Raw genomic sequence first — 23,132 nt, forward strand, 5'->3', positions numbered from 1 at the left:
CATTATGCAGTATTTACTCTCCTGAGAACTACATTTTAAGCTCCAAAGACACTTGTGCTGAATTAATTTAGAAGAAAGTTAACACATACCCATGTTCTTCCTTCAAAACAGATACCCTATTTGCATATTTTAGCATCTAATTTTGAATGCCACATTTATTTACAAAGAAATTATTTGTTCGAGTTGCACATGATTCTTCCTCATTTCAGCTGCACCCAACAGTGGCAGATGACAGCTGCTGCCAAGGCACTGCATGGCATTGTCCTGTCAGCCATGCAAAACCCTGGCCAAATCCTGAACGTCTCCTACAACTTGAGTGATAACCAGCACTTACCAAGTGAAGGGCCTGAGTTTCAGGGGATCTCAGCTCTGCTTTTGGTTCCTCCTTTGCATTACCACACCAGTCTCTGCTTGGGTTCTGCATTCCTCAGCTGTGGGAGGGATGGAAGGAGTTTTGCTGTTATTAGTTCAAAATTCCCAGCTGAAAACAAAACCCTGTCCCTATCGAGTGAGTAAAAGTTGCATCTTTAATCCCAACGGAGTTAAAAGCGTTATGTATGTAAGATTCGGCTACCAAGTAATCCTCTATAGTCTGAGATAAGAAGATGAGAAAAGGGTTCCCTTGGAAGTCAAATAAATCAGGATGAAAAAATCGACAAGAAAAGAGTGTTTGTTATTCAGTGAAATGATCAGGCCATCAAGCATGGTGTCCTGAACCCAAGAGCGGTGACACTCAGTATATCAGACAAAAAAATAGATTATTTTCATTACTGTCTGAGTAAACTGCGCAAGGTTTGTGCTGCAGCAGCAAGGACATTTCTTTCCCCAATATCAGTTGTAATCGGATTTGTGTGGTTAGTGGGGAAAAAGCCATTTTCAATAACTAGACACTATGATCAGAGTCCCAAAGAGTCCAGCCTAAATTCCCATGCTAGAATGTGCAGATCAATTGAAATAGCGGTGCAAATTCATTTCCTAATTTTCTTCACTTGGCACTCAATTTATTTCTTAGGCTCTAGAGACTGGTTTAATCATAAGCATATAATGATAATGCAAGTAGTTCAGGTTCTGGGTTAAAATGCATTAAGCTTCCTTCTTGTGGAGCATTCAGATTAGAAAACTTAGATTAATTAAGTACAACATACACACACACAAAAGAAATAAAATTGTCATTCAGTGTTTTTGTTTCCCTAGGGAGTTATTTCTCACAAATAATCTCATCTAAACCCCATGAACCTTTGGAAATCTGTTAACATGCCTGGGAAGAATATAAAAATCTTAGGTTTCCTAGTTGTGCTGAAAGGAGATTCTCATTTACCTGGCTGGAGAAGAGTACCTAGGTGTAACCTATGCTAAGGCTGGTAAATAGCAGTGTGAAGTTGTGCTCTTCCCATCAGTAGTCCGTCGGTGCTACGTTATAACAATATTTTCGTCCATAGGGAGAAAAAGAGAAAGAGTAAGACAATGAGGTGCTCCTAGGCACGAGCTACAGCTGCAAGATGCGTGTGGGTTTGGACCCCTCACTGTAAGCAAGACGTTGAGATGCTGGAGTGTGGCCAGAGAAGGGCAGCAGAGCTGGTGATGGTGTCTGGAGCACAAGGCTGAGGGAGATGGAGGTGTTTAGCCGGGAGAAAAGGAGGCTCCTGGGAGCCTTACTGCTCTCTGGGAAAGGAGGTTGTAAGCCAGGTGGGTGTTGGTCTCTTTTCCCTGCCGTAGGATGAGAGGAAACAGCCTCAAACTGTGCCAGGGGAGGTGTAGATGTGGATATCAGGAAAAATTTCTTCACTGGAAGGGTAGTCAAGCAGGGCAATAGGCCACCTGGAGAAGTGGTGGACTCTATTCCTGGAGATATTTAAAAGACGCGTGGAAGTGGCACCTAGGGACGTGGCTTGGTTTGGTTACAGAGCAGATAGTGTTGAATTAATGGTTGAACTCAATGATCTAAAAGGTCTTCCGCCTCCAAAACACTTCTGTAATTCTATATACCGCAATGATATTACTTCAAACGGGAAGGCAAAATCCAGGAGTACACAATTTGCTGCATCACAGAGCACAAAATTAATTAACTAGATTAATTGCCTCATCCAGAAGACCGCGCCAGGCAATGGTCAGTGCTTACTGTTTCTCAGAAATGAGCTCTGTTGTGAGCCAGCAGTTCACTGTAAGTCCAGGAGGTTTCCCTTCTTGACCACTGATGTGCTCTCTTCAGGAAGATTGAGACTTGATTTGTCTGCATGATCATCTCAGCGTGCCTGAGAAGAACTATCAGCACTCTTAAAATTAAGTCAGCCCATCAAAAACATCTGGTCAGTCACTGAACACTGATGTCTGAGACAATGAATTCAACAGGTTTCCTGTACTCTCATAAGTCACAATAGTTGCAGCAAATCCTTTATCTAACACTCCCTTTTTTCCTAAGAAACTTTGTTTACCAGTTCCTCACTGCTATTCACAGATATACATCTTGAGAACACTAAAGGCACTAATTTTCATTCCCCTACTAAACAAAGTCCTGTTTTTATTTCATGTTACAATATTTTGTGATTTCCCAGCCATCTGAATATTCCATCACACTTCAAAACATCTTTGTTGCCTTTCTCTGACTTACACTTTAAACAACTTGAAGCAAGCCTAGATCACAGCACATGAATCAAGCCTGAGTTGTTTGCAGAAATCATTTATATGTAATCTCAGAATGAAAGAGAAGAAGATAACTTTCCTGAGGTTTTCACAAAATGCATTATTAAAACATGCAAATAAAGCAAATGTCTCCAGCACTCCTGTCTTTTTCTTGGTTGTATAACGATATTGTTTCACTACACAGGCAGCTGTTCCATGGCACAATCAATGAAAAAGAAGGATTGTAAAAAATTCTGGGTTTTAGTTAGAGAAAAGTTACCCTGCAGAAAACATTGGACAAAACATTGTCTTTGGATATTTTCTCTAGGTCAAGTCTCACACAAGACTCCAGAGGTGTTTCAAACACAGGATTTACCTTTATCTAATTCTTCTCCTACTAGAGGGAGTACAAAATGTAGGCAGTCACTTCTAGTTGTTGCTGTGAACTGACATAGCTTAAAAACACATCTTAAGTTCTAATTTAGAGCTTGAGTATCAAAGTTGGAGCACTGAATAGTCAGTGAGCACGGAATGTGGTGGGTTCTGCATATGCAGCTTTCTGAATGCTACCAAGTAGGACAGCAGGCAGATTAGGGCCAAGGAAGACACAAGAGAAGAGTGTGAACATCATCCCCCTTTAGTGGTGAGGAAAATAAAATCAGAAATATCGATCTGTGAGTCATCCCTCGCCGGCGTGCATCTCTGCAGCCTTCTCCTTTTAAGTTCCCAAAAACGCAGTTTATTTCTGAGTGACCTGTCCCACTACTGGTTACTCAGGACAGCTGTGGTCAGAAAAACCAAGCACGTCATCCTCTGGAGAGGATCAAGCCAGTTTTTCCTTTTCCACAAAGGACTTGCTAGGTAAGCCTGGCTCTCAGAAGATCATCATAACACATCCTCATCTGGATTTGCTGCCAAATAAAAACCAAACTATGCCTTCAGCTGTAAATTCTGCATTTAGCCATAATTATCAGAGCTATGTGAGGATAAAAGATTCCCTTTTCAATTGGCTTTTCACTCTACCACCGCCAGCCCCCGTGCCCCAAGATGGTGTTCAATAATTAATTCCAAAAATTATTTTATTACCATAAACAATACTTGTTTCTGCGGATGTTCTTCAGCATGTTAGGTAGATTTCCTGGCCACTGCTGATACAGCAATAATTCATGTTTACTTTCTGAAAAATACCTTAGTCTTTCTAATGTATTGTACTCCAAAACTTCCATTTTCTTAGTGTTAGCCCAATTTTCTGGAGTAAAACAGATTTCCAGCTATCATATCCTAAAGAGCTTCTTGGTATTTCACTGGAGGCTTGAATTTAATTATTGTCAAGTTATTATTTTCTTAATCTTGCTATTAACAAGACTGCAACCTGTTAAAAATCTGTGATAATTTTTTTATATATGTGGAGAAATGTTAGTGATAGATATATATCCACATGTTCCATTTCTGATTTTTTTTTTCTGTATCTCTGTAATTTGTTTTCTATTCCAGTAACATTCTCTGTATGAAACTGCATTTCCTTGCACCAGGTTTAATTGCTTTTAATGCCTTAATTAACAGTATCGTGTATTCCTACGTCCTGGAGAGAATAAGCAAATCAGATAATCCAATCTTGAGTAAATAAAACAGAAAATGATTGCACAGATCCCTAGTTACTGAAACCCGCTCTGGACATACAGATGAGGCTGCTTCATTTGATTTGTCACAGCTGCAGTATTAAAAATTTGGTGCAGCATTATGAAAATTCAGCATTTATGATCATGTAAAACCTGAACACTCAGATGTCTTGGGAGAGGAACGAGAACAAAATTGTGCTGTAGACATTAAAGTGGTGGAACTGTTGAGTGATGTGTCCAATCCCACTGTCAGAGGATGTTTCACAGAATTTACACACTGAGTACCAGCAAGTGGATGTAAGTGCTTGGGTGGCTACCTGACAACAGAACTTGAGTGCAGGAGGAGGGGAAAAATTTACTTTTTTCCTTAAGAAATGGTTTGGCTGATCCCTATTATAGCACTACTTAAGTTTTCATTGTACATAGTAATCAGTTTTGTTTGTTGTTGGAAAAACAATTCACATTTTAAGCGTGGCTTGTAAAAATTCTCATTTGCTTATCTACCCTGTAAATAAAGATATAAAGAGCAGTTAAACGCACCTTATTGTCACAGTACTCATATAAAATATATTAGGAAGCATGTCTTTGAGTAAAAGCAGATAACAATATACTTCAGTGAGAAATATTTCAGTTAAAGTGGTTCGAATTAATTGATGAAAAATTTGAACAGCAGAAGATATGTTGCAGGGCCTACTTTGCAGCACACCTGTTAGACAGTGGGTTGGAAATTTTCTCATACTTCTTTGGGTTCAAGAAGGAGTTAATCAGTTACCTCTGTATTATATATATCTATATCTTTTTTAAGCAGAAAAAAAAAGCAGAAAATGTAAACTGAATAACATCATCCAATATTCCAAGAAGCAGGCAATACTGAAAATGTATTAATTACTGGATGGGATAAATTGTTCCCTTCTTCCTGCGAACATTTTCTTTCTGCGTCAACATCCATACAGAAGTGAGTCACACAGAGTAAAAAAAAAAAAAAAAAAAAAAAAAAAAAAAAAAAAGCCTTGTATAAAATTTGAGTAATTTTCTTTAGGATTAAATTTGGTGTGCTAACAGTCACTGAAAATTTACCCCAGTGTTCTGGGGAAATGCACGAGGAGATTGAGTGTTCTGTCTGGAGTGGAGTTTATCTGTGTCTCATACACCTCACCATAACTCTTTCATTCAAATGTATCAAAGCAACAGCAAAGATGAGAGTTTCTGCCTCAAAGGCAGAGCGAACATGTAAATATTTGAGGTCGCTGATTGAGGTCCAAATAGAAAATTAATAGACTAGAGAATGCAACGATCTATACAGTGTGTGTGATGGGAGGCTGGATATACTTATTAACCTTTCAAGACCTTTTCCTGAAATAGCCATGTTTAGGCAAGCAGGTAAGAGCATGTTTTTTCTCTTTCAGGTGGAATAACATGAGCTTTAATATGATGAGCAAAAAGCAGGTTTAAAGTCTGAAAGGAAAAGTGTTCACTTTGGAGTAACTCCTTAAAAATAGCCGTCAGTCTGATTTCCAGTAATGCTGACAGCCTCCAGTGCTCATGTAACATCCCTTGTCTCTACAAGTGATGAGGTCTTTTAAAGTGCTCAGGTCTGGTAACTGTGCATCCACCACCCCCAGTAAAGCAAAACAAATCCCACAGAACAGGTCAGCAAAAACTGTCCTAATTACTTTGCACAACTTGGTACTGCAAGGGTTTGCAGGCACATCAAACGGTGTTCTTAAGTGCCAGATTACTGGATAAATTCTGCTTTAGTGGAAGAATGGGAAGGGAGCCCCTTACATACAGCAGAAGTGCGGAAAGTGCAGTGACTCTAAAGGAAGTGAAAAGCATTTGTACCAGGATGTTGACTTGAGACAGTGTTAACATTAACAGTACACTTACAAAGCGCTGGATCAGTTTTCTTTGTGCCTGAGTACCAGCAGGAGCCGAGAACATTTGTGCTTCTCACAGGAATTGCTTCAATTTGCTTCGCAAAAACCATGCAGTTTTCAGTCAGACTGGTTAGTGCTGACACGTTCAGTCTGTTTTTTACAGAATAGTTGACCTGGCTGCTTATTTATCCTCTTGAGACTTCTACTCCCATTGAGCTGCCTCTCATCATCAGTGATCTTAATCCCAGTTCCGTTCAATTGCGCAGAATTCCTCTTGAAACTTGTTTCAGCCTACAGAATTGTGTTTAGTGTCTCATGATTAAAGAGATTACCCTAGGCTATCAATTTTTGCCGTTAAATTGGAAAGTAGGGATCTTGCCTAGAATGGGGAAAGGAACCCAGATGGGCAACTCACCTTTCTCTGAGCCCGAAGCACAGTAACACAACAAACCATTTTGCCAAGCATGCAGTAAACTCAATTAGGAGAGTTTTATACAAGTTTGAATTACTGCTTGCTAAAAAATAAAAATAAGGCAAAAAATAATTAACTTAAAGGACACCTTTGTCTGCATTTGGCTCTAAGGTTCCAAATGATGATGATGACAGGCTGCCAAAACCATTCAGGAATGCTGTAATTCGGAGGCCGAGCCAGTTAGAGGAGCAAAATACAGTGTTAGCTTTTGATGCCTCAGTCCTGCTTGCTCAGTTTTTTCACTGGAGTTACTCAGTTCGAGTGCTTTAATGCTTACACAGCTCACTAGTTCAGGCCTTGCAACGTGCATTAGATGTCCTATCACCAACCCAGAGCTGACAGGACAATCCCACTGTCCCAGGCTTGTACTGGGCATATGAAAGGGTGAAAACGAATGCATTTAAGTAGAAAAGTAACAGGAAATTCTAATTAAGTACCATACGAACCTTCCTCCCTTTACTTCAGAGCAGTTCTGTCATTTATATGGCTGCTGAAAGCATCTAAAGCTGTGTACAGTCTCTGAGGGCTGAAGCAGGCACAGGCCTCGCATCTCTTAGAAACAGAACAGCTTAGCTCCTAAAAGGCCTTGAGCCTCCCTGTTTCTCTTTTGTGGTTAAAAAAAGCACGTCTTGCAAGAAGCATCAGTGCTCTCTCTCTACAACACTGAATTCACACACATTAGCCGCTGTTTAACTTCGGTGTCTCTTTTCTATTCCATACAGCAGCTCCAATGTACTCAGCGGGGTGGTTTTCAGTAGCCAATGCAGAGCATTTTCCACACATCAAAAAGGGCTTCCTTGGCTTTTTATCTCCCAGTTCACTCTTTTCTGTTAAATAAAAGCCAGATTTCACATGAGGGCACATCAGAAAGAGTGAAGGAGTGTGAGGGGGCTCTTCATATATATGCTTTTTTGGTTGCTTGCTTGTTTTGTTTTTCCTTAGCAGTACACTTTGTGTAGCTGCCTATATTAAAGTGTTCCTCATGAATACGTTTACCTATCAACACCTAGGTCTGCTCTACAAAATTCAGAAAAAGGGAAAAAATGTCGTCTCCACTGTGAACATGCTCCTTCGTCTACCCCCAGATCCACAAGGCATTTGGGCCCGTTCAAGTGAAAGAAACCCTTGACCACAGAAACGAATGGGAATTTAGCAGAAAAATTCCAACTCTGCGTGGCAGTCTTTAAGCCTTAAACGCTGTGCGTTCCTCTACCTGACAGAGTTCCAAGTGCCATACTTCACAAAGAAGTGGAGAGAGGGAATTCTGTTCCTCTCCTTAAGCCCTATGATATATTTTCATCGTATCTCCTTATGATGAAAATTAGTAAGTTAGAAATGACGGGAGAAGCCTAAGGGTACCATGCACAGGGTCATATCCCGTGTTCAGAAATCAGGCAAGTAATGGACCCAAACAAGTTAGATTTCTGACAAGACAAAGTGGGACGGCGTTCCTCAACTTCCAGTGCAGGATCTGAGCTGAGAATGTCTCGAGCACCGAGAGCTGGATGAGAGACAACCAAGAAACTAAAGATACAAAACTAGTTTACGTAAGTAACAGCAACACAAAACACCTCCAGCATCAGCTGAAAAAACAAGGAAGTTAATCTCGATTTTGGGCTTAGGCAGAAACACTTGTAAGGTGTAATTCCCAATTCCCAGTTAAAGCTAAGAGAGCTGACCCTGGCTGCCACGCAACACTGAGTCTGTGCAGTGGAAAACCACACCCCGCAGCTTTCATCAAGAATAAAAATGTCATGTTATTCTAGAAGAAAACAAGATAACTGCTCCTTTCACAATGAGAAAGTATCCTTTACCTCAGAGTTGTACAGGTGAATAACCTAGTTCAGAGCTCATTAAATTAACTTGGAGGGAAAAAAAAAAAAATCAGCCTCACTACCATGATGTCCAGAAGGCCAATGTGACCGAGGGAGTGGGGGAATGAGAATAGTGGGGTGGGGATGTAGGGTGAGTGTCTGGGATAAGAGAAGAAATGGCAAATAATAAAGCTTTGACAAAATTTTCATCCTAGTTTCTTCACATTTCTTGTATGTCATGCAGCGTTATTGCTTTTGGATAGTTTGGAGTTTATGCTCCCACCAGACAGCCAAATTTAACTACTGTTATTAATAGAAATGTCAATAACAGTTATACAGCAGTGGGAAAATACAGTTCACTCAGCATTTCATTATGGAGGTGTATTAAAATGCCTCTGCCATCCTGTCTGTCTAGTAAAGTGATCACTGGGAATTGTGTCAAAGCTGCACATAGACCTACCAGGAGGATTCAGGGGAGCCCCAGGTTTTGAAGTTTTATGGATCATTCTAGAAATAGTCCCTCTCACCCAAAGCTGTATTTAAAATGTGGGGCTTTCAAATCTAATTCTGCACTTCGTTAGCCAGGCCCAAAATATTATTTTAGGAGTCATGTCTTAGAGGAAGTTCTTGCTGAGCGTTGCTGGTGGGGTAGGAGAGGACCCTCAGGCACCTGTCTGAATGAAGCAGAGCCTGTGCTGAATGGCACAAACTGCCCTTGTCTGGGGAACTGCCTGCTCTGAAACAGCACACAGCCCTTCTGTGGGGTTTGCGCCAATATCCTTGTGATTATAACAGAAAGCCTTCCCAGTTTGTATTGCTAGGTATAACACAGACTTGAACAAAACTGTGAGGTGGTGGGGTTTTTGTGTGAAATTGGGTGTTTGGTTTGGGTTTTTTATAGCAACTATTTTTTCCCATGGCACACACAAGCAATTTAAATTCTTCTGCTCTTTCTATACTTCAAGTGTACTAATGTAATTCTTTGATTTGCAGATTAGGCCAGTAATTCTCTACACAAATCCCAAGATAATTTTAGAAAAAGCCACTTTCAGACTTCTGTGCAATTACTCTACTCTGTATCTCCATGTATCTTGGAAGAAACCCCCCAGACGCTGATGTGTACAAGTTATCCGTTGCCTTCCTTAGACAGGAGAAACGAGGAAAGAACCAACTGAAAACAGATTTAAAGGGGGGAGAAATGTAATTTATGTCACTTGCATGACAATTTAATTGTAACTGAGGTCTGTAGCTGTCTCTGTGATAGCAGTGATTTAAAGCTTGATGCGACTCAAAAGGGAAAGCAGGGCTTTAATAAGGCAGCATTAAGCTGGGAATTGAACAGAATCAATACTGAAGATTAGCAACAAAAGATTCTAAAAGACATTTCAGTATTCAAGGAATAAACATTCTATCCTTTATACAGCATACCCTGGCTGTCTTTTGCCTTATTTTGGTGTTCAGAAGTGCAGCAGAACCACGAAACCAGAGAACGGAAGCAAACAGGAAAGCTTTGGCTCGTGGTTAAAAATGCATGGCTAGAAACACAGCTCAATTCCAGAAATCCCATTTGCTGAAATGGAAACCAGGCAATTGAGACTGTCGCAATCAGAGATTAAACCAGCCTGTGACAAAGGAACCTTCATTCCAAATCCAACGCTTATCTTGCCTGAAAGTTCTTCACAGTAGACAGACACTGGATTGTTCTATGACTTATATTACCCCACAGCAGCAATGCAACAAGATCGGTGTTTAACACAAACACTTCTTTTTCTTTCCCCCCCGCCCCCCAATATTTTTACAGGGAGGTCCTATCCAGAACCGAAAATCCAAGCGCTGCCTGGAATTGCAGGAAAACAGTGAAAACGAATTTGGATTTCAACTGGTCCTTCAGAAGTGCACTGGACAGCGCTGGTCCATTACGAACGTCCTGAGAAGCCTGTCATCATAGCAGACTAAATTTTGTACCCATTTCTTTTGCTACTGTGTAGCAAGTACTGCATTGTCGCCTGCTGTACTGTATTCCTCCCGCTTCCCACCCTCCCGGTTCCCTCTCGCCCCTTTTTTGTCTCTGGTTTGATTTTGTGAGTGTGTGGAAATAGGGTCTGTGGGCTGGAAATAAGACGTTTTTATTTCACAATGATGTTTTCACGACATTTATAGAGACGCTGAATGACAGGTGACGGGTAGGCTATCCTCAAATATTTTACAACTGTAAATAGGAGGCAAATGGAGAATATTTATAACTCAAACTTTTATTGAATAAAAAAGTCCAAACGCTATTACTGTCTAGCTGTCTCCATGGAAATCCATTTGGAAGTTAAGTGCTGGTTTCATTGCTTTCGTTAACCCAAGCCTGATCTCAGCATGTTGCTGCAGAGCATCAGAATTCTCCAGACTTGCGATAAAAAGTTCTACCTGCACACCAATAGCTACAGTGAGGGAGGATTTTCTCCATTCTCCCTCTCCAGAGATCTGTCTAGACCACTGTAGCCACTGGTGTGCAAATAGAGGGGGAAGGTGTGGTGTGTGGAGGTGTATATAATATGCCCCCAAGTATTTTTCCTCTCCAGTACCACTTAATAAAACCCCAGAGAGAACCCCAGGGCTCAAGTGAGGCAGGGAAGAGAATTTGTTAAAGAAGAAGGGGAAAAAAGCTACAAGAAAAAAGGAGCTGCTACTGGAAGGAAACTAAAATATAAACCCTGACATTTCACAGTGGGTTGGCTTCCATTTCAGTGGCTGAACTTTCCTTCCAATTCTTCATTGTTTTTACAACTTTTTTTAAGGCACATGTTCCCTGGGTACTGCAGAGTTGGGTAAAAATGGCTCCGTCCAAGAGAAAAAGGTATGAATTCACTCTGCCTTTCTCCCTGCCTTGAAGAAGGTGTGAATATAATTCCATATCACTTCATCTAAGACTGGTGAGGAGAGACAATTTGATGAGGTAAACCAGAACACTGGGATTACTAGAGTCTATTTCCGGCTGCTTTTATTTGTACGTAAATTCCTTTCTCTTTTATTACTGTATTTGTTCTTTTGATTCCGTTTGCTACCTTAAGCAACAGTCCTAACCTGTTTTGGAGCTGGTTATGTGCCAGACTGTCTTTTACAGTCCAGCTTCACGTTCAGCATCAGCTCACAGCAATGCTTTCTGGGGCTGTTCACAGAAACATTAATTACAGGTGTTCTGATTTCTCCTATATACATTTATCATATACACAGATGTATAGTTACCATACATCTGCTTCTCAAAGAGGAAAACCCTGAGCCAACAACAGGAGAATAGTCGTAGAGGTGGTGATGGGCTGAACACCTGACCTTTGATTGGCTTCACACATTAAAATTGGAATTGGAATGCAGAGCCATTTTGAGCAGTCCCTAATCCAGCCTTTCCAGGTGAATGGGGAAGAAACTGCGTGTTCAGACAGAAAAAGCGTGGAACACATGCAGAGGAGCAGGAGACAAACTGAGCTTGCTTCCAGCAAAGATACCGAGGCATTGGTGCATGGAGATGCAGCCATAAGGAAAAAACAAATGCTGTGGATCAAATCAGTCTCCTCTTGATTTCTCCAGGCTTGCTGCTGTGGGCCTTCACTTTATGGCCTGGGGACGTTTTTATTTATGAGCACTAGAGGGAGATAGCTGGCAAAGACTTGAAAGAAAGATGCTGAGCTCTGAGCTGCTACGTTTCATACCAAAATGAGTAACCTGTGTCTAGAATCTGCCCAAAGAAAATTGGAGTTACTCCCGATCACATTGCAGCAGCGTGCTGATGCTCACTGCCAAGTGAAAAAAAAACCAACCAAACAAACCAAAAAACCACACCCCACTTAACTGAACCAGATCATGGTGCCAAACCACAGAGTCATAGAATGGTTTGGGTGGGAAGAGGCCTTAAAGATCCCTAGAACATCCCTCCTGCCATGGGCAGGCGCACTTCCCACTCGCCCAGGTCGCTCAAGCCCCATCCAGCCTGGCCTTGAAGAGTCCCAGGGATGTGGCATCCACATTCTCTGGACAGCCTGTGCCTCACCACCCTCACAGTAAGAAAATGCCTCTATATATCCAACCGAAATTTCCCTGCTTTCAGTGTGAACCCATTGCTCCTTGTCCTAGCACCCGTGTTCTGTGCTACCCAGCCCAGCCTCCCTGCTACACACCAGCTCCAGGGCTGCTGCTCCCCTTGATTCCCATGGAGTCTGCACTCAGGAACACTTTCCTTTAACAACCTTACAGGGAATCCCTCGGTGGTGACTGTGGGTTTAAATTCTGCCATTCTAGTAACTACAGAAGAATTACCAGGATAAAAATTCGCGGTGGGAAACCCCATAAATCTCGACTTGAAACATTGCTTTGTACTGCGGCAATTCGGCTATAGGTAAAATGCATGTTTTAGAATATACTTTCCCCATTTTTATGTGTTAACATAATAAAAGGGAAAAGGGTTTAAATCTCTGGGCAAGCCTACAAAATGGGTACAGTAAAAATGGATGTACATAAGCATTTATATTCTTGTGCTCTGAGACCTCAGGTCTCTGAACAGAGTTTTCCTTGACAAGCCTCTCAGAAAAACACAACAGCACAAGCAGAACTGAAGGACGTGGCCACATTTCACTGGACACTCTTAGCCATGAACTGCCTCATCGCTACTTTCTTTTGCAGCTGCATAAAAATTACACAGATACAGGAGCACTGCCTCACACTGTAAAAGACAATCAAAAGTACCGAGGGGAAAATAAAACTCGTCTTCACTTTCTGGAAAACTATAGAATCTAATTCAACCATCAGTTGCCTCAAAAGGTAAAAAATATTCCCTACCAATTGTTTGTATTTGGGAGGTTGGGGGGGGGTTTGATTATTTTAAAGTGGAGCAGTTAGCAAAGAATACCATTCCAGAAGTCATATGACTCCTCAAACAGAGTCTGGTCAGAGACGAAGATGACCAGAAAGATCCAGTCATCTCCCTCTTCCTCCTACTGCTTGACAACTATTCCCACGTGTTTTGATCAGTTTTTCTTGACAAATAACAACAGTACATCTACCAACTGATGAGGATATACTGGCAATTAAAGGAAACAACACATTTGCAAGAAACCCTAAGCCTTCTTCCTGCAGTACTTAAATATTTATGGACAGCAAATATCTTCTCAGGTATCATTCACTCGTACCAGCATATCACCTACAGTGGTTTCCCAAGGCTGTAGGCTTTCCCAAGGTTTCCCACTGTCTATTCTCACATCAGCACATGGGGCAAGTTACCAGCACCAAGGAGGGAAGAAGCTGTGCTGGTGACGTGAGGACATCATGCAGAAAAGAGCAGTTCCACATCCTTAGGGATGGCTTGGGTTTGGCTTGCATCAGAGATCCCTAGGCAGTGCTTCTGGAGATGGGCTGTACAGTCTTCAGAAGAGATCCAAGTTCTAGGAATTTGTTAATTTATATGTTTATGTACTTACTTTTACAAAGCTACAGGTATTTGGGGGCATGGCTTACCAGCACCATATCTGCTCGTTCCCAACTGGAACTCTGACAGGAGAATTCAAGATTATCCTTGCCTGGCAGATCTTTCCAAGCTTGCCAGCACCTGCTGGGAGTGACTGTGCAAGGTAGGGTTTAGGATTGTCCTCTTCTGCTGTGGAAGAGGCTGAGGAGGAGGGTTTTTTTGGTTTTGTCTTTCTGAAATACCAAAATTTCACCCTCCAACATCATGCCTCCTGTGTCTTTGATAAACAGAAGTTAATCAGTCAAAACTAATCACCGAGCCTTTTTATATATGTTAATCAAGAGGTAGTTGCAAAAAATGTTAATCAGCTGTCATATGTCATTTTATGCTGGGTAGCACTGAATACTTACTTAGCTGGAGATATAAAGGGAAACAGATTTTGTAAGGTCATACTTAAATAGATTGTCCCGCAATTTTGCTTGCAGACCTAAATTATGTGTATTTGTGTGTATGTATGTATCTCTACATCATCAAATACATGTAAATTTATATCTAAAACATAAGCAAGCGTATACACAGAGTGGTTACTGGCCAACCACAACAGAAGAAAAATCACATTAGAGTGCACTTTATCCAACTACAGTCTTAAAGACATGCAGATAAGACACCAAAATGTCAGGTTAGGTTCACAATTCCCTCACTGCTACGCAGAACACCTTCAGCACTACATCTGTTTTTAAAGCTGATGAAAAAAGCAGAACACATCATTCTATTTCTACGCTTGTTCAAGTGAATGTTAAGTTTTCCCCAATAACCGGAATACAGAATTTCTTCTCTAACCGGAATACAAAATAGCTGTGCTAACACAGAGGCTCAGGAGGCAATTATCAAGGCTTTTGTCTAACAGTGTGTTCTCTACTGATTTTCTAAATTTCCCCCCTGCTACGCACCTTACTTTAAAAATACTTAAAAGTTGAGTCTCAGTTATGTTATTCATGGCTATATTCTAAACCAGCAAAGCGATGTATTTTTGTTTACTGACTAACATTAGCTTTGAATTGTCAGATGGAAGTGATTATTTTACCTGAATTCAGTTCTGGATAGTCTGAGGGGATTTTTGTGATAAACCATCTGAAACCTTTTTTTAGCACTACAAAAACATACTTTTCATGTTAATATATTATTTCCAGCGAAGTAGCCTCATTTGAGGTGCATATATGACAGGACAGAATTTTTCAGTTGCAAGAATATCATCTTATGGTAGGAAAACAACAAATATATATTAGTTTCAGAAGGCCAAAGGTGCACGAAATTTTCATTCAGCTTTTAAAAGGAAGGAGACTGAGTATTCTAAGTAAATTGGACCACAGTTTAGAAGGTGGTGACTCCTCAGACCTAAAAGTATTAAGAGTTAAGTTCAGCCTTTAAACTCTGCTGACATTCTTGATCAGAAGTCTGTGTGGGTGTTAGTCTGTTGGGGTTTTTTAATAAACAATAGCAGGCAAAAATTTCAAAATACTGACCCTTTCCTACTCCTGGAGAACCAAAGCTCCTGTCTGCACCCGCAAAGAGTGTTGTGAGCCTCAGCTTGTCATTTGGACTGATATTCCCTTACCTTCTCTCATTATTAAAATCACTTGTATTTTCAGTGTTTTATTTCCCCGTCTGTAACACCTGCTCTAGAATTGGCACACCAACAGCTAACCTCAGGAAGATCTGCCCATTTTCTGCAAATACAAATAAGAAATACCTGTATTTAAGTGCCCTTAAGTGCCAGTTATTCTCATACCAGTTGTGAATATTTTGCTGCAGATGACAAGTGCACTCATTCCAATTCAAAACAAACCACCAAAGGATACATTCTTATTTTCAGCATCTGTTAATAAGGATGTTCCGTGCATCATATTTTTTGTGATTTACCATTATTTTATAGTTTGCCATATTCTCCTAGACATTGTTCAGCTATATAATAAGAACTATCACTTGAGTTAAATGCTCTGGAAATGCTCACAATTAAAAAGGAGATTCTAAAAAAATATCCCAAACATGACAGGTCACCTTGAATAAGCAGTGACAGTCACAAAAAGGATCCCGTGCACAAAAAGGGTCTTGGCAGCAAAACTGGATGCTGAGACCTTTCTAAACAGTAGAAGAAGTACAACACAAGCACTGCAAAGACAAGAATTAAAAGTCATCGTATGGACAGCGCTTTCCAAAACAGGTCTTGTGCTTTAAGCATTTTTGCTGACCGTATCTCATCAGATCTGGCAGCCATTCAGAGAGAGCTTCTTTTATTAAGAGATGAAGAAAGATCATCACACTAGAGAAGTGAATAACCTTGATTTTTACTGTTCCTCACATGCTTTGCTGCTGAGCACTTTTTACCTGGGCACACATTACATGAGGGAAAAAAAAAAAAAACAAAAACAAAACACGCCACCAAACCACAAAACCCGTATCAAAGATGACTTCAAATTTCTGGCAGGTATCACTTTTCTAATCTGCCTTACTTTCCTATTCTCAGAAAACAGAGTCCAAACTTCAGCTGAATTACTTGGAAGCCACATTGGCTGACTATGTGTAAATTGCAGCTGAATGCAATGTGTGCCACCTCCGTTTTTCTAACTTGTGCGTATTGTGCCTAGGCACTTAAATGTTAAATTTCTATGTATTTAGCAATCAAAAAAGTCAAAGAAAAAGCCTCTCTTACACCTAAGTTTTTAGCAGAGAGACAGAAGCATTCGAAGTGTCAGTTCAGACTTGAACCAGTTCATATTTAAACCATTTTATTGTTCCGTAGCATTACTTCCTCTGCTTGGTCTCACAATCAATAACTCCTGTCAAGGATGGCCAACTTAAATGATTCTTCTTTAAAGTAAAGCTTTCAGGTATTAAATCCTTGACCGAATTTTCCTGAGAGAGATTGAATCACATAGAGCTTTCATCATCTAGAAAGATCTGAAAACAATACTGTGTTATCATATCCAAGCTCCCACAAGTCAAGTTTTACTGCAGTTTCAGAAGCCTGTCTGTTCACTTAAACTTTAGATTGTCTGCAGAAGTGGTCATTCACTTTATGGAAGACATTTGTGAAAGATGAATATTACGTGAGTCAAATTAGCTTGAGAGCCATCATCTTCTCTTGTGTATAAATTTCAGTGGGACCACTTGGAGTGACGTGCTTTCCAGGAGGAACGTGGTTATAAAAACCTGCCCCTTGAGTATTAATTCCATTGTGGCCTATTGATCCATGCTGTTCTTTTACCCCAACATAATGCCTTGCACTGTTAAGGGCACAGTAGAATCAAGAGATTATTAAATGAATCAGAGGTACGGGAAAATCGAGTTTTCCAGCAGATTTTGCTGTGCCCAGTGTTTTACCCAGAAACAGCACCTGTATTACTCTTGCTTTTTAAAACCTGAGCAGAAATTCCTGTGGCATTAGTGATTCTGCCAACAGTTTCCTGTGAAACGACGACGGTTTATACAACACCTTTCTGACCCCTCCTGGTGCTCCACTGTTAGAGTAATAACGACCACATAAAACAGTGTAAAACAAAGTTAACAACTATAAAAGGGAACAATGAACTGGTACAAACACATTGAGGAAAAAAAATGAGTTCAAGTCAAAGTTCGGCTTGAGGCCAAACAAACACACACAAGTTTGCAGGCAAGCTGCAGATAAGCATCCAAACGCAACGCTGATTTCACAACTGGAAGGTGGGAAGGTGTTGGACTTGAAGGACTACTCAAAGAGATAATACAAACCTTGCTCCAGAGTATTTTTATATTACTCATTGAGCACAGAGGCAACAGCTTCTGCGTGCCTCCTGTCACGTATTTGGGTAAGATCACCACTCAACAAATGACAGAGATTCGGCTACCAAGAGTGATGTGCAGAGCAGCTGGCTGTACTTGCAGCCAGGCCTTCTGGGTTCCCGGAGCTTTGGAAAAGTATCCTGGTGCTCTGTCTGCATTTGTGGGCAGCCCTTGCTTCCCTCTTCCCTAGGAAAGGGTAAGGTTGACTTAAAACACATTACCACAATCCTCATCCTACTCCTTAGCAATGGGACATTCTCGGTCTCCCATTCCTTCAGTCACAAGCAGCTGAGCTAAAAGAGATTTATGCCTCTCCCAAGCAGTGCAATAGAAATACCAGTAAAGATGCTGCAATAGTTGCCATAACAACTGCTTTTAACTGGAATAGGAGTAAGGAATACAATTTCTTTTTGTCCACAAACTAACAATGTGTTCATTATTTCTAAGCAGACCCTGTAAAGAGTTGAATTCTTTTAAAGCTGTTACCCTTGAGGATGTATTTTAGATCTGCCTTTTACACTTCAGAATAATAGCAATTCTAATTAGTGCCTTAGGTTCTGGTATATGCTTCTCCAACTTCCTGGCCACATATAAAGCCCAAGATATTTTTCAACAAAATTACTGAAATAGAGATAACATCAACTTGTTTGTAGAAAACATCACCCGTACTTCACAGTTTGAGTCCATGTTTGTCTTAAGGATAAGTTCTAGTTCTAGCACAAGGCAACAGTGACCACAGAGATCAAAATATTTTTCTTCATCTCATTATAAAATAGGCCCCAGTCTATGAAAAGGGGACAGGGGCCAAATTTTACATATGTTGTCATTTTTGAAGACTGCACATTTCAGAGATTCAGCTGTTTCCAGTCCACTCTCCACAAATAGGGAAAGCTACCGCAGCAGCTGGTTTGGCCCGAAACACCTGTTGGAGACCAGGAAGGGAGAACTACATACAGCTGTGGCTGCAGAGGCTTGTAAAGGGCCAGAGAGAGAACAGAGAAGAGAAAAAGGATTGTTGGCAAAGGGTGCAAGAAACACAGGGGTGACAAATCTGTGCTTCAAAGTGCAGCACCTTGCATGAGATACGTGGAGTGACAGACTCATAGATCAGAAAATTATTCAGAATTTTTACGATGCCTTGAGTTTTAGCTTTCATGTTTTTCCCAGATTCTGTGCTGCCCGGGGGTGCAGTTCTGAGCCTCATATTCAGTGCTGGTGAGCTCCCTTCACTCTCTTCACAGAGTAGGGAGACAAAACAAATCCTTTTCCTGCTGGACACCAAGGACAACTTTCAGACCCAAAAGCACAAACAAGGGTGAGACCTCACAACCTGAAGCTTGAATTGGACAATTAAACCCCAATATGCAAACGGACCAAAACTTATAAAAGTGTGAGACCTCGTGACTGGTCAGCCATTGTGTGACCATTTTGGGTCCACCTTGGGTGTAGCCCTGGTCAGGCTCTGTCCTGCCCAAGGTGTATCCTAGAGGACTTTCAATAAATCCCTACTTTATTCTCTAGCTCTGCCCAGTCTCTGTTTCAGGTCAGCCTTCCCAAGGCATCACTTAAGGCAGGAGGGATTTTCCAATTCTTCAGCCTTATCTCCTGCCTAGCAAGGCAGGGTGCTGAGGGTACAGAGAGCATAAAGACAGGAAGCCCACTTTAAGGTGACTGAAAAACTTCCAGTATATGGAAGTGTGTGGTGGAGAGAGGAAATGCACACAGATGTTTGCAAAGTCTTGGAAGGACATAATATGTTTAATAGCTGGTCACGGAGAAATCAAGCTAGCACAGCATTCTGGTTATTTATTACGTTGTTTAAAGTCCCAAATGCAATTTTCTGTAATTATCTTGCAGATATTTTTAGTGCTGCACTCTCTCTATTCATAGCATCTTAGGAAACGAGTAATTCCATGTCCCCTAGAAACTGCGAAGCGCCATAGCCACTGGCTATGCACAGTGGGGATCCAGCTGGTTTTCCCAGCTGTTACTAGAAATAGCAAATGTCACAGTTCTGCAAATATCCATCCTGACAGCTCAGTAATTTGGGGCCAGCCCTGCTCTCCCACTCCCCACAGATGCTCAGATAACTTTGCACCAGTGCTGCCATTCCTCACACAATGGAACACCGTTTTCCTTTTATAATATTTTCTGATAACTGGTAATTTTACACAGCCTATGCATTCAAGCATAACTTCCTCCAGGAGAAATTGCCCAACAATTCGCCCCAAGGAATTGTTTTATGGGATATATTACAACTTATCACCGTATATATTTACATAAAGCTGCACCCAGGGAATCATTTGCAAATGTGTGTGAAGAGGCAGCACCACAGCCTGCGTGAGCCGTCATTTCCTACAAAAGCCTGTTCCCAGCAGCAGATCTGATGGACACCAAGAGCTGATAAAAGGTTCCTCAGCTTGGCTGGGTTTAGTCTGGCTGCTGCCCGAGGTGCGTTCACAGATTGCTTGTGCTTCTGCCTGCTGCAGCAAGAGCACTGCATAAATGCATTTCTGTCAGCTCTAGCCACTGAGCATCCAAAATTATCTGCTTCTAAAGTCTGCTCTGTACCGATGCATTCAGACCAGTGAAGTCAGCATGGCTATTTCCAGCTCTTTCGTCGCATTTTTACAAATAAGCAGTTCACAAATTGTTGTTCTGAGTTTTCCTAAAGACAAACTGGCCAAGAGCCCAGGTTGGACGCGAGGATTCCATCTCTAATGATATTACATAATTATGCCTCTAATGATGTTATAAAATTATAAGATGAAGCATTATGGCAATTCGAACTTGGCAGTCATTAACCTTTTCAGAACTGATACCTTGTAATTGCTGATCATCTTGTCACAGCAGCAATTTCACTAAAATACTAGACTTAATTTTATACTATTGTAATGAAGTATTTACATTTGCCATAAAAATTAAAAAAAAAAAATTTTACCAAACAACAACAAAAAAAAAGGGCACACGTCAATGTTTCAACCTTGGAATCAAGAGACTGGATATAATTAGGGAGGGGAAAGGAAAAATAAAGTTAAAAAAACCTTTTTCATCTTTCCAAAATTAAGAGTGTTCATAAAACAGCAATAAGACATTACATGATTTAAAGTATTTCTGGAGAAGCACTAATTAGGTCTCACAGTTTAAAAAGAAATAAATAAATGTAGGACGCAGTACCAAACTCATTGTTTTGAATTCCTTCTCAGACCTTGTCAGGTGCTCGTGCCTGAGTGAAATATTTCCTCCTTGACTTTTTAGGCACTCTTTTCTACTGGCCAACATTGCTTTGCAGGCTTTCAGTGAAAAAAACCCCCAAACTTCTGACACTTGCAGGTGTTGCCGTGTGGAAATTGTTAGTCTACAAGGAGTTTCAGGGAAATTGTTATGAAAATCTCAGTAAAAGTTATGATAGTACACTAGGAAAAGAAAAATTTGGACTATTTCAAAGGACCGTCAGTGATCAGTGGATTAAACACTGAAACCTGCCGTGACCCAGGCTTTGCTTAGCACAGGCTCATCTCTGTAGAAAGAAAAAATGTCTCTGCTGCACCTGGCTCCTTTTGTAAGGTCCAGCTTCACCAAAAAATCCTAGGTACAGCAGCATGGGATGTAATTCCTGAAGATCTGACTGGTTGTGTTCTCTGAACCCTCATTTAAGTTCAGTCACTACTCAAAAACAGCAGGATGAGAAGGTTTTCCCTTTTGTCAGCAGTTAACACCACTCCCACTGAAGTGGCAGTTAGATTAAATAACCTCCTTTCCCCAGGAATAAAAGCCCACTTTTACCAGCTTTCAGGGGAGTGACTTTCCTGAACACCACCTTTTTGAAGTAGTCTGGCAAGGGTTTTCCTCTCTTCAGAGTACTTTATCACAGTGTTTCTGAGTTATCGCAGTGGAACCATACTTCATGAAGAAAAACTGGAGCTACTGCTGCCACCACCGCTGCTAACCCACAGGAGCCTGGTGCAGCACTTCTTCCCAAGTCAAAGGTTTCAGGGGACCCACTTTAAACGCACCAGCGGCACGTTCCTGTTGTTGCCATGCCAAAACATCTATTCATCAACGTTACTGATATCCTGCAAGCAACACCAGCTAGATAACAGATCCTGTGGCACTGGCAGGTGGAGTGCTGTGCTTAGAGACGTGGAAACTTCTCAGATGGTCTTTTGAGAAAGTGTGATTCTGCCCAGAGAAACAAAAATCCATGCTGAGGGAAATTCCCCGCTCAGTTACACCATGGCTAATCTTCCCCCTTTTTATTGATTCTGAGTATTCTCAGTTCTGATCGCCTGGACATCCTCTTTGAGCAACTGACCTCACAGTGCTTGTCAGTCACCGTGTTTAACCTCAGTCATGACTGGAGTGGCTACTATGCTGTGCATACAATGCCTTTTGAGTGAGCATTTGATAAAGTCTTTTCCCCTCCCATTCCAGCTAGATGTTTGGCTTGGATTTCTAGCTGAAGGTCTTGAAACAATAGCGCTAAAATTCCTGACTCTGCAGTTTCTTTACCACACAGCGGGTAGTTGTCACATAAAAGTAGAACTGTGAAGGATCTCACAGAATGAATCACTCCTAAGGCAAGTGTGGATCATATCCTCAGCGCACATCCAGTTCCTAGCAAGTAACTTAAGTATAGCAAAGGATATAATACTAATTAATGAACCAAACTGATATTTGAAATAGAAAGCATCCTGCATCCTTATCATGCAAGAAGAAGCCCAGGCAGAAACACCTTGAAAAACCATCAACTACAACTGATGGTTGACCTACAGCTTGAATAAACACACTGACAGGGCCCCTCTTGTCAGAGGATTTCCAAGCTCTTTGCAGATTAAATGCCTCTGAGGTACATCATTAGTTTTGCCATTTGGCAGAGGAGTTAAGCAGCTTCCCCCAGGCCACGTGCAACAGCAAATCTCTACCACCAGCAGCCAGTGAAACATTTTCAGAGGCTGAAATGGCTGCTGTGTCCAAACACCATTTGTGCGTCTGAGTATCTTCACCAGTAACACATGCCACCTACTTATACCACTGCTTTAAAATCCTGCCTAAATGATTTATAACATTCCCGTGAAATAGGTAACTAATTTATTTCTATTGTACAACAAGTTAAAATGAGGCATAAAAAAGTACTTTGTCCAGAAATCTATGAACTAGTCCAGTATAAGAAATGACTAGACAATGATTTTTGAAGTGCATGTTCATTTTAAATCACCATGAAAACCCTACTCTTTTAATAATCCCTCCAAACCTACTAAAATACATGCATACTGTGTTATGCTCCTAGAAACATTAATAAAATTACACTTTGCTAGGATAAGAGGCAGAAAAGTTCATCCAAATCCATGGTACTTGGAAAAACTGAAGCAGTACAGAGTTGATTTTATACTTTGCTGTTAATGGGAATTAGAGCCAGAGCACTAAAATTTAGCGAGTTCCTCCTTGAGAATATAGAATTATATACCC

The 23,132-nt window shown here is 41.0% G+C and overlaps 1 protein-coding gene and 1 long non-coding RNA gene across 4 annotated transcripts in view; one reads left to right on the forward strand and one right to left on the reverse strand.

Moving 5' to 3' along the window:
• Positions 1-10,672, forward strand: part of GALNT18 (polypeptide N-acetylgalactosaminyltransferase 18) — a 236,587-nt gene extending 225,915 nt beyond the window's left edge. For all 3 annotated transcript variants that reach the window (XM_066187213.1, XM_066187212.1, XM_066187215.1), the window contains one exon: positions 10,203-10,672. In XM_066187213.1, coding sequence (XP_066043310.1) covers positions 10,203-10,349 — 147 coding nt within the window. In that variant the 3' untranslated portion in view covers positions 10,350-10,672. The remainder of the gene's footprint in view (positions 1-10,202) is intronic.
• Positions 1-23,132, reverse strand: part of LOC136292021 (uncharacterized) — a 58,352-nt gene that overhangs the window by 5,378 nt on the left and 29,842 nt on the right. Inside the window, exon 2 of the long non-coding RNA XR_010721818.1 lies at positions 335-431. This is a non-coding gene — a long non-coding RNA (uncharacterized lncRNA). The remainder of the gene's footprint in view (positions 1-334; positions 432-23,132) is intronic.

Source organism: Chamaea fasciata, unplaced genomic scaffold (genome assembly GCF_029207755.1).
Source record: "Chamaea fasciata isolate MVZ Bird 193981 ecotype frontalis unplaced genomic scaffold, bChaFas1.0.hap1 SCAF_7, whole genome shotgun sequence".
Lineage (NCBI taxonomy): Eukaryota > Metazoa > Chordata > Aves > Passeriformes > Sylviidae > Chamaea > Chamaea fasciata.